The following is a 12,121-nucleotide window of genomic DNA, read 5'->3' on the forward strand; positions in this document are numbered from 1 at the left end:
AGACCATAAAGCCCTGCTAGATCAGGCCAAAGGCCCATCTAGTCTAGCATCCTGTTCTCAACCAGATGCCTATGGGAAGCCCCCAAGCCGGACCTGAGTGCAAACGCACATCTGCAGTTTCCAGCAACGGGTATTCAGACGCACACTGCCTCCAACAGTGGATGCAGAACATAGTCCTCCTGGCTAGCAGCCATTGGTAGCCTTCTCTTCCATGAATTTGTCTAATCTTTTAAGCCATCCCAGTTGGTGGCCATCACTGCTTCCTGTGGGAGCAAATTCCATAGTCTATTTATTTATTTATTTATTATTACATTTGTATACTGTCCCATAGCCGAAGCTCTTTGGGCTGTTTACAACAATTAAACAAATATACACATTTAAAACACTTTTTTTTAAAAAATAAAAACAATTTAAAAACACATGCTAAAATGCCTGGGAGAAGAGGAAAGTCTTAACCTGGCGCCGAAAAGATAACAGTATTGGCGCCAGGCGCACCTCGTCAGGAAGATCATTCCATAATTTGAGGGCCACCACTGAGAAGGCCCTCTCCCTTGTTGCCGTCCTCTGAGTTTCCCTCTGGGTAGGCACCCGGAGGAGGACCTTGGCTGTTGAGCGTAGTGTATGGGTGGGTTTGTGTCGGGAGAGGCGTTCCATCAAGTATTGTGGTCCCAAGCCATGTAAGGCTTTATAGGTTAAAACCAGCACCTTGAATCCAGCTCGGAAACATACAGGCAGCCAGTGCAAGCGGACCAGAATCGGTTTTATAGGTTCGAACCATCTGGTCCCTGTTACCAATCTGGCCACTGCATTTTGCACAAGCTGCAGTTTCCGAACCGTCTTCAAAGGCAGCGCCACGTAAAGTGCATTGCAGTAATCTAACTAGGAGGTTACCAGAGCATGGACAACTGAAGCCAGGTTATCCCTGTCCAGATAGGGTGAATCAGAGCAGTCGTCCATCAAGCTCAGTACTGTCTACACTGACTGGCAGGGGCTCTCCAAGGTTTCAGACAGGGCGTATCCTCAGCCCTACCTGAGATGCTGCTGGGGATTGAACCTGGGACCTTCTGCATGCAAAGCAGGCACTCTGCCACTGAGCCACAGTCCTTCTCTTGCAAATAAAGCAAGGCTCCTGTCCTCATGATGCAGGCTGGATTTAAATAGGAAGCTGCCTTTTACCAAGTCACATCGTTGGTCTGTCTAACTCAGTATCGGCTGCACTGACTACTGGCAGTGCTCCGGAATTTCAGACACAGGATGCTCCCAGCCCCATCTAGAGATGCCGGAGAGTGAGCCTGGGGCTTCCTGCGTGCAAAGCAGAGGCTCTGCCACAGAGCTCCAGACCTTCCGCTGCCCAGAGAGCATCCCACGAGCGAGCCAATGTACCAAGCGGGGAAAAGAGAGGGGGGGAACTTCACCTTGTGTGACCACCTTGCCAAAGACTGGGAGGCTGTCTAGGGTGGAGCAGTTCCAGCGGCGGTTGCGGAACTGGAACTGGCACTCCTCGATGGCTAGCTGTGCCCCCCGGCGCACCGAGTCCATGACTTCTAAATTCCTTTTGCACATCTGGACTTGGCGTTGGATCAGACCCTTCAGCTTCTCACAGGTCTCCTCCTCCGAAATGCTTCCCACCGAAGACAGCTTTGCCAAATATCTGTTAGGATGACATTGGGGAATGGGATGAGCAAGGCCAACAGTGGAGTGAGACAGGATCCTGACCCATCTAACAGCAAATCCAGGACCCTACAGCCAAACTGGGTGTTAGATGTGTTGGGAGTAAAGCACCAAAGCATGTCATGCGACCTGAACCAGTGTGGGGTGGAAAGACGGAAAGGCAATCTATTCTTCCTTCTGCTGATTCCTCCTCTGAAGTGTTTGTTGTTTTTGCAGGCTTTGCTCCTCCCCTCTCATGCTCCCTTCTCTTCCTGCCTTTGTTCTCAGTTAGTTAGTAGATGGCTCCCTGTTTCAGCATGTATGCCTCTACCTCTATGTAGTAATAAACCTTACGTTTCTTTACGCTTTCAACTACCAATCTTAACACACCAGGATTTTTTGCATAACTCTGCTGCAGTGCACACACACACACACACACGAAAACTCTAACAAAATGCATCTTTGCATTTAACAGGAAGGTTTTTAAAAATGCAAATAGCATCAGATAAGAGGGGTATGTGTGTGTGAGAGAGACAGAGATAATTATCAGAACTGCAGCAGGTGTAGAAGGAGAATTTAATCCTTGCCTCCCTTCCTGTCCCAAGTTCAATCCCCTGCGTCTCCAGGTTGAGCTGGTAGGGAACCCTGTCTGAAACCCCAGAGAGCTGCTGCCGGTTAGTGCAGACAATATGGAGCTATGAAGTCGAATAGGTCTGACTCAAGGCCAAACCAGATGTGACACAAGAAGCATCTTTGCATCCCACATGCAAGTTTTTGAAAGCACACAAACAGCATCAGCAAGGGAGAGGCGCGATAACGATCAGAATAGCAAAAGACGGGGAAGTAACCCTTGCATCACTCCCAAAGAAAATCCCTTCTCTGAAGGTATCATTTGCTGTGCAGGGAGGCATCCCACACTGGCCCCCTCCATATCAGCTGCAATTCTGATAATTATCAGTACACACACACACACACACAATCTGATACTATTTGCATTTTAAAATAACAGACAAAACCCTGCATGTTGGAAGCAAAGATGCCTGTAACGTCTCCCCTAGTTTGGCCCAGGTTCCTGTTATCTGTCCTAAGGACGCAAACATCTTTATTTACTTAATTTATAACCTATATTTGGCTCAGAGAGACCCTCCCCTCTCTCCAGTGGCTCAATCATTCAAAGTCATAGTAAAATGCATTGGAAATCACTACAAAAATCCTAAAGGCAGCAGAAAGAAAACAGAAATAACAAAAGTTCGACAGGTCTCCAAACACGTGGTGAAATTAAGAGCCCAGAGCCTGTTTTTTAAAGGTTAAAATAGAAATGGCAGGGCCAGCGCAAGACATTTTGCTGTCCCAAGGGAAGGAATGCAGGAATCAGCTTTACACTCAGTCAGTCCACTGGCCCTCCTAGTTCAGCACTGTCTACACTGACTGGTAGCATCACTTCAGGGTTTCAGGCAGGGGATATTCACAGCCCTACCTGGAGATGCTGGAGATTGAACCTGGGACCTTCTGTATGCAAAGCGGTTGCTGTACCACTGAGCTATGGCTGCCCCAAAGGGATAAGTTTGTTCCCTCACCCACCTACCCAGCCAAAAAATCCATGCACAGAAGCTGACTGAACTAGCAGGTTATTGTTGCTTCTAATGAAGCGGCAACTTTCACTGAACCCAAAACCAGGATCCTCGATTAATGCATTCAGGAAAGCCGCATGGCACACACAGCTCTGTCCTCTAACGCCTTCCTTTTACTGCCAGCTCCTGGCATTGGCCTCTCAAGTCAGCCAACTCCCTCTGCCTAACAGCAGGGACGGCTCTGCAAACAGGTTGGGCATTTCACAAAAAATAAAATCATAAACTGCCCAGTTTTAAAGCATTTATGTCATCGTGACAGCAACAGGGAAGATCTGCAGCAACAGGCATGAGGCCTGCTAACGGTAAACATTGCAAGACAACAACCACCCACCAAGAAAATAGATTGTTATTACCATGAAACCAAGGTATTCACTTTTTTAAAAAGTAACAATTTTATTACATTTTCATTCTGTCATTCCCCTCTCCTTCGCCCGCTGCCCAAGAAGCTCAGGGTGACATGCATAGTTCCTCCTATTTTATCCTCATAACGATCCACTTGTGCCTCTGGCCTTGCTCACCACTGGCATGTGGCCTCTGGAAAGTTCCCCGGAAGGGAATGTGGCCCTTGGGCTGGAAACGATTCCCCACCCCTGAGCTAATCAACTCTTTTGCAGGCAAGTCCCATTTTATCACAAGACTGGAATAGACCTGCGCGTCCCTCCCCCCTCTTATACAACAGTTGCTCGACACATCCCACCTTCCAAGTTTTCTTGAGTGAGCTTGATGCTTTTGCAAACACCTTATCGCTGCCGCTGCCGCCACCACCTTTATGCGAACAAGAGACTTGTCCTTCACTTCTTCAGGGACTAGAGGGCGCCAGGATCCTTTCCCCAAGATCCTGCAGGCTCCAGGTTCTGACTGACAGGGAGCCAGACGTCAAGAAGTGGAGCACGACTCCTTCACCATGCAACAAAACATGCATAATAAAGCCTAACTGCATGGCACAGTCATGTCCTAGACCACGCATCCGTCTAAGCACCACTGCTTTAAGTGTGCTGCTGTTAGGAATGGGGAGAAACTAGATTTGCATTTAACAGTGAACCTACCCTCATTTGCACTTTCCCAAACGATACATAAACTGAAACATGGCCAGCCTGCAAAATTCACACTTCTCCAAACGTTGCAATGCAGCTCTCTAGCCAAGGAACTCACACAAAAACGTATACCTTACAGCAAAGGGTGCATAAAAACACACACATTAGTGACAAGAGCATCCAAAAATGCATCAGAGGAAATTGCTATGCAAAAATTGTATGTACGTGTATGTTAGAAGAAACTCTGATAAATTTTCATGAGGAACACACACACATATCATTTACACATAATTGTGATTAACAAAACAGAACTTTGTAGTTTTCTAGCAAAATGTTTCGCCTTCCACCTTCATCAGCTGCTTACATGCAAATGTAACGACGCTGTTTCCAACAGGGCTGTGGAGTCGGTACTCCAGACCTTTGACTCCAACTCCTCTATTTTTCTACTGTCCGACTCTGACACCGACTCCTTCCTAAATAAAATAAAATAAATGGCAAATTTATATTAACTAGTAATAACAAATTTACTGTAGTAAAATGGTAGCACAAGGCATTTCATCACCACCATGTGAATCCAGAGCTTGGAAAAGTTACTTTTTTAAACTACAACTCCCATCAGCCCCAGGGATTGGGCTCTTGGGAGTTGTAGTTCAAAAAAGTAACTTTTCCAAGCTCTGGATTCACGTTGTGGTGATGAAATACCTTGTGCTACCATTTTACTACAGTAAATTTGTTACTACTAGTTAATATACATTTGCCATTTAGGAAGGAGTCAGAGTCGGTACATTTCTACCGACTCTGACTCCACCCAAAATTGCTCCCAACTCCGACTCCACGACTCTGACTCCGACTCCACAGCCCTGGTTTCCAAGGTGGCAGTTATAGAGCTTTAAGGACAGAATGCTCAGAGGGGCTTCATTCACAGAACCTAAGTGATGATGGAACTGTCCTCCAGGTCAAGACCACATGGTGCCAATGTATCCAGGGTGCAAATCAAGAAGTTCTCCTTGTTAGGCTGCAATCTAATACATGTCTACTCAGAAGTAAGCTCCACTGGGTTCAATGGGACTTAATCCCAGGTAAGTGCGTATTGGATTGCAGCCTTAGTTAATTTTGTTGGATCTGTTGGCATCTCTGTAGTGGCTATAGATAAGTCTAACAGGCTGTAGTTTTCAGTGTAAAATGTTTTGCAACTGGTTGCTCCAATAATTTAATCAAAATTGCCCATTTGTGACTTCAAAACGTGCATAGGTGTAGTTTTACCTACAAACTGGATATGAATCCTAGAGGCGTTCTGCATTTGTTTTACTGGGGGGGGGGATATTTATTTCTATGTATTTATTTATTAAATCTTTACCCCGCCCTTCCTCCCAAAAGGAGCCCAGGGTGGCATAAAAACCAAAAACCTCTGTTTTGTAAATCACAATTAACGTACATATATGTTTTTAAAAGGATTAACAGAATCCCTTGGGGTGAAGTTCTGTTTGTTGCTTTCAAAATTGTCCATATGAATGCCGATCTGATGTGGAAATGCAGAGAAACTGAACTGAAGAGTGGGGAAATGGGGAACTGACAGATTTAGCCATCCCTAGCTGATGGACGAAGGGCTTGGGGTATTCCCACCCCTCAAAAAAGAGAGAGAGAAAGAGAGAGAGAACTCTGCCTGGGAGGCTGTTACTCTCAAGCTCAACAGCTGCCCTTTGTCTCTCCAGAACAGAGAGGGATAGGACTTGCCCTGTCAGTTCTGAGGAGTCCCAGTGTATCCAAAGGCTATTAAGAGAAGCCAAAGTGGTGGACGGCCAGCCAAAGTCAGCAGAGCTAGGACACCGGCTGCCAGCGCTGGCTGCCACAACGCTCCCTCAGCACGGGCAGTGTCCTGATCACCCGAGGCTCCCTCAAAACCACTTCCCTCCTCAAGGCCAGGCTTCGCTTTTCCTGGCTCCCTTTCCTTTGAACAGAGTCAGGGCCTTTCAAGAAGTAGGCAAGCCAACCTTCTACTGGGCCAAGTTCAAGGTTTTGGTACTAACATTTAAGGCCCTGTGCCACTCAGGACCAGGTTACTCAAGAGGAAAGATCTGTTCATGTTGGTTCCCTCTGCTTCTCATTTTTCCACTGCTAAATTCAGTCTTCCACATTTCTGCATCAGTTTGCGATTTTTTTATTAAAAAAATCCTCATGAAAATTCTTCAGCATTTTGCTGTGCATTTCGCTTAATAAACACGTTTTTGTCTGTAGTTTTGACTGTGTACGTTTCTGCAAGCCATAAAGCACTTTAGTATGTTATTTTCATGAATATATTAATTTTTCCAAATATTTTTTCCTAATTTATGCAGTTTTGAAAACATTCCTTGGTTGGAGAACTGAGTCACAAAATTTGCAAAACTGCAAATTTCGAAGGATGGCTGTGTTTCAGTATTGTTTCAGAAAGTGCAAATTTGATAGACTCCGTGATGCACACAGAATCAAATTTCTCCCCTAACCCTAGAGACCGCCTTGCTCCTTACATACCCAGTAGGTCACTGCATTCCGAAGGAGAGTTTCTCCTAAAAAGTCCCCAAAATATCGGAATCCCACTTGACGGTAACTCAGAGCAGGACTTTCAGTTCTGTGTTCTTTCAGCCCCTGTTCTGTGGAGCACCCCAGTTGACGTAACGACCAGCTCCCACTTTCCGGAAAAAAAACCTAAAGACCTTTTTATACCAATAAGCTTTTGCAGCCAGATGAAAAGGTCTCTGCCATAGATGTTCATTTTGGGTCAATTTTGAACCTATCTTGTTGTTTTTTGCTGTTTTTAAAACTATTTTTTAGCTGTTTTAGTGTATGTTTGCAGATTGCCTTCAGATGCACGTAGGAGACGATTAATAAATTAGTTTTTAAAACATAATAGAACACATAGGAAACTTATGAAGCTGTCTCATCTTGAGTCAGACCATGGGTCCATTTTGCTCAGGAAGTGATCCTGGGAACTTCTGCATGCAAAGCATGGGTTCAGTCACTACCTTAAAGGTAAAGTAAGGTTCCAGTCCTCATGGTTCCAAATTAATAGCTGTTTAAATAGGAATAAAAGGAACTGGCTTATATCGAGTCAGACCATTGGTCCAGCTAGCTCAGTTTTGTCTACAATGACTGGTAACAGCTCTCCAGAGTTCCAGACCAGAATCTCTCCCAGCCCTACCTGGAGATGCCACTGGGGATTGAACCTGGGCCTTTCTGCACGCAAAGCAGCTGCTTGATCCCTGAGCTAGGGGCCCTTCCCAAGCAGGCTATGATTTTTTTTCCAGTTCCAGAGCCCGGTGTCAATCAATAGCTATTTTCTGCTGTATCTAATTATACTCTAAAGTGGCACACCCCATACTTGAAAGACATCCATCCATGCCTTCCCTCCCTAGTCATTCATGTGCTAACCCTCCATAGCTGTGATGCCCACCAGTAGCCAAAGGGGCAAAATCAGGCATATTTCGGACTCTTTCTTTTTTAACGGTGTGCAGTTTTGATCATCACAGCCTGAAATGCGTCCATTTCATACGAACGTTCAGCCTCTTTTAAGGCCTCTTTTTACAAAGGTGCCATGCTGAGTCCATCAGCCAGCCTCTAGTCCACTGTTATCCACTGTGATTGGCAGTGGATCTGCAAGGTCTCAGCAGTGGCAGCTGGTCACTCCATGTTGGTGGGGCAGTGGAATCCGCGCCAGGGTTTAGTGTGAACTCTCAAGGAGCTGTCCCAGGCACTTCAGCCACCAGCCACTACAGTCTCAGGTGTTTCCTGTCATCTGCTACTTGATCCAACTAGATCTAGATCAAACTAGAGACGCCAGGGTTTGAACCTTGGGACATTCTGCATGCAAAACATGTGCTCCATCCCTGAGCTACCGCCCCTCTAAAGGGATACATTTTGGAGGTGTCTGCCATGTGTTTCAGAGGGACAATCCTTTTCTGCTAAGTTTCCTTTTCTGGATAGGGGAGAAATTTGATCCAATTCACCTTTAAAGGTGAGCCAACCTAACTCAGACTGTCGGAAACAAGACACAAAGCCAAACACAGCTTTCGGACTCCTCCAAACGTTGCCATGCAGCTCTCCAGCCAAGTGATGCATACAAAAATGCAGATGCTAGGACAAAACATGCATATGAATGCCTACATTTGTGAAATGCAAAAATGCATTACGTTCAGAAAAACTGCTTCGCAGAAATGTGTAGATTAGGCGAACCTGCCTAGGGAAAAAAAGATGTGTCCATTCAGAGGAATCCCCACTAAAATGCTAATGAATTTTCATGATGGCTTTAAAACTGCAAATTGAGGTGGAAATGAGGATAAGTGAATGGAAGAGTGGGAAAATGAGAAAGTGAGAGAACCGAAATTGACACATCTGCCCATCCCTAATGGACACACATCATCGCCAAGCAGTCACAAGATAGGACTGCTCTGAATGGCACTGATCTGGCTCACAGCTCTTTGGGCGCCTGCTGGGCTCCAGCTCCCATCAGCCCCAGCCAGAATGTCCAATGGTCAGGGATGATGGGAGTTGTAGTCCAACAACATCTGGAAGGCCACAGGGCCCCTAGCCCTGTCCTATGGCTTCTCCAGTCCCCCTTCCCAAGGCAATGTTGCAAGTTAATGCAGATGGCTGCAGCGGCAGGAGAGAGTGGTAGCAGGTGACAGCACCCTTCTCCTTGGAGCATGGGAGGATTCCAGCTGGCAATGGAAGAAAACTCTCGTTCAAAGACCCAAGATATTTCCCAGATATTTCCAGACGATAGAAGCATCCAAAATTCAAGGGGAGGCGAGTCAGAGCCCAATGGATCCCTTTCAAACATTTCCAGAACAGATGCGCCAGATAAGAGCTTTCCCAAACAAACGCTTATTACTGTTAGAGAGGCTAAAAATGAAGATAAACCGTGTTGCTTCAATGATCGAGTGGGGTGTCATGGGATCAGAGCAACCGGCTTTAGAAATACAGTTGCCAGATGGCACTCCCTGAGACTTGCCAGTCCCACAGAATGGAACGGCTGGCCCTTCCTGCACTTTGCAAAACTCTCTAAATTAGGTACGACAGAGACTCTCGCTGTGGCCCAGGTCCAAAGCAGTCTTACGTTTAACTCATCTGATCGCCATAGGCGACCAAGGATTATACACAGGCAGATGAGAATGATGGCATAAGATGAGCATGGCGACTAGCCTTGTAAATGAATCCCACAAAGTCACTGGCCTTTTAACAAGATTAGACAGACAGACAGACAGATAAGATAAGATCCAAGACAAATACAGACTGTCACAGCACAGTGAAGGCTGAGCCTTACTCAAGAGCAGACCCACTAGAATTAAGGAACCAAAGTTAGTCAAAGGTCTTGTACTTAGGTCGCGCTTGAGGGCTTCCCATAGCATCTGGTTGGCCACTAGAAGAAGAGGATGCTGGACTAGGTGGGCCTTTGGCCTGATCCAGCAGGGCTCTTATGGATACTGCAGTCATGGGTCTACTCTGAGTAGGACTAGCATTAAATACAACCCAAGGTCTCTTACATGCACTTGCAACATGCTTCATCTGCAGTTTGCTTTCAGCTGTGCGACAAAACTTATGGGGGGTGGGGAGGTCAGGTAAGAACTGGTGTTTATGCAGGTAGGAGCAGGTAAAAGTGGTAGACAGGGGAGAGAGCAGAAATAAATGCATGAGTTACCAAGAGACAGAGGGAGAGATTTTCAGGGGAACATTGTTTTGAGAGCAAAGTCTGCTTGCTCCTCTAGGCCGAATTCATTCAAGCCAATTGACAAAGAATGCTAGTAGGAACATGTCTCGTGAGCCTTTTGCTCGCTGACAGTTTGACAGATTCTCCTCCCTTTCTATAGGGACAAAAAATTGCTCTGTGGCTTCTCAGGTTTGGGAGAGTCAGAGAGAAAGAGAGAGCATCCTTTTCTCTTTGAAAGCCAACCACTCATGTGCACGTTGAAGGAGGGTGTTCTCACTCAGGTTTCCATCTGCACATGGAAGCTCTGCCCAGGCCCAGAATCAGCACCTAGCACCATCAGGCAGTTATCAGGGCCCCGCTAGGACCCCCCAGCACTGACCCATATCCTGAGCATCTTCCTCAGTGGTGGCAGCTGCAGCAAGCAGCCTTTTCAATTTACCACAATCAGCAGTGCCACGCCAGGCCCGCTGGAGCATTATGGGAAATTAAAATGGCTGCCCTTAGGAGGCACCAGGCCAAGGGCTCCCTCAAAGCTGAAGCCAGTCTTAGCCAATGCCAAAGGCTGTGATTACATACCATATATTTAAAGCACATTTACCCCTTCAAATAATCCTGGGGACTGTAGTTTGTTAAGGGTGCTGGGAAATTTAGCTCTGTGAAGGGTAAGGTATAGTTCCCAGGATTCTTTGAAGGAGGGAATGTGCTTTAAATGTAAGGTATGTATGTAGTCAAAGTCTCCTCTAGACTGCTGCCTTTAACACTTTAACCTTCCTGGGTCACTCTCCTTTACTGGAACCTGGTTGCTTCATTCATTCATTCATTCATTCATTCTGTGCCACCTTTCCTCCAAGATCGTGGCATACACGACCCTTCTCACTCTCCCCTTTTATCTTCACAACAACCCTGCAAGGTAAGTTAGGCCACAGCCCAAGCGACTGGCCAAAGAGCGGCCAATGAGCTCCCTGGCCAAGTGGGGATTTGAACCAGGTTTTCCTTATGTCTAGCCCAACACGATTAACCACTGTACCAGCCACTGTTATGGGCTACAACTCTCATCAGCCCCGGCCAGCATGGCCAATGGTCAGGGATGATGGGAGTTGTATTCCAAAGCAGCTGCAGGTCACCAGGCCAGGGAAGGGTGCAGTACGCCACGCTGCCCAATTCTGCCACAGCCGTTTTCACCTTTGAATGACTTAACATGGCGCATGACCATAGGAAGCCTCACCATAGGAACTGGTCATGTGCCACAAGACTTCACACGCACCAGCATGCAAACTTTTGTCCCTCTGTAACACTGAGCTCTGCTATTAGGACAGTGAGGGGGCCCTCGTCCTCCTCTGAAGATTTACTCTGTGCAATCCGTCCCAAGATACCACGCAGTCACTGCTCTTCTAAAAAGCAACTCGTCAAGCTTGGGTTATCCATTGTCAGACCAGAGAAACAGCGAGCGTCTCCCCCAGAAACAAACAGCTCATCAGTTTAAACAGAAACCCACAACCCCGTTTGCTTGAACGTGCACAGTTCTGCACTTGCCCTGCCAACAACTTTTATTTAGTACCTAAAAGATCATCTAATCCCTTATATACCCAGTCGAGCACTGTGCTCTGCGGAAGAGGGCCCTCTTATCAGGATGTCTATTCCATACAAGAATTGGGCCTTTAATATGCTTGGCATCTATCCTTTGGAACTTCCTCCTACTAAATCAGGAGTGAGGAACCTTTGGCTCTCCAGATGTTGCTGAACTCGGACTCCCATCAGCCCCATTAACCACAGTCAATGGCAAAGGATGATGGGAGGTGTAGTTCAACATCTGGAAAGCCAGAGGTTCCCCACACCTGCATTAAATATTCAATGGGTGGAGACCTTCCTTTCTCAGCAAGCCTTTTAAGTAGAGATCTTTATCCAAGTCTGAATCTGTATTAGGATTGTTTGTAAAAAAAATGTTTTATGTGGAATTGCTTTTAATTGTTTCTAGGTTATTTTTATTGCATTGTTTTATCACTAAGGTGTTTGCCACCCTGGGCTCCTTTGGGAGAAAAGGAGGGATATACATTTAATAAATAAATAATAGTTTTAAGAAATTCTGAAACACTTTCAAAATTGGGGGGGGAGGGGATGACCTAAAG

The 12,121-nt window shown here is 46.2% G+C and overlaps 1 protein-coding gene across 1 annotated transcript in view; it reads right to left on the minus strand.

The window, feature by feature from the left end:
• The window catches only part of LOC133372304 (protein Wnt-4), a 49,732-nt gene that overhangs the window by 14,663 nt on the left and 22,948 nt on the right, over window positions 1–12,121 (minus strand). Inside the window, exon 2 of the mRNA XM_061600707.1 lies at window positions 1,416–1,651. Within this exon, the coding sequence (XP_061456691.1) occupies window positions 1,416–1,651 (236 nt within the window). The remainder of the gene's footprint in view (window positions 1–1,415; window positions 1,652–12,121) is intronic.

Source organism: Rhineura floridana, chromosome 18 (assembly GCF_030035675.1).
Source record: "Rhineura floridana isolate rRhiFlo1 chromosome 18, rRhiFlo1.hap2, whole genome shotgun sequence".
Taxonomy (NCBI): domain Eukaryota; kingdom Metazoa; phylum Chordata; class Lepidosauria; order Squamata; family Rhineuridae; genus Rhineura; species Rhineura floridana.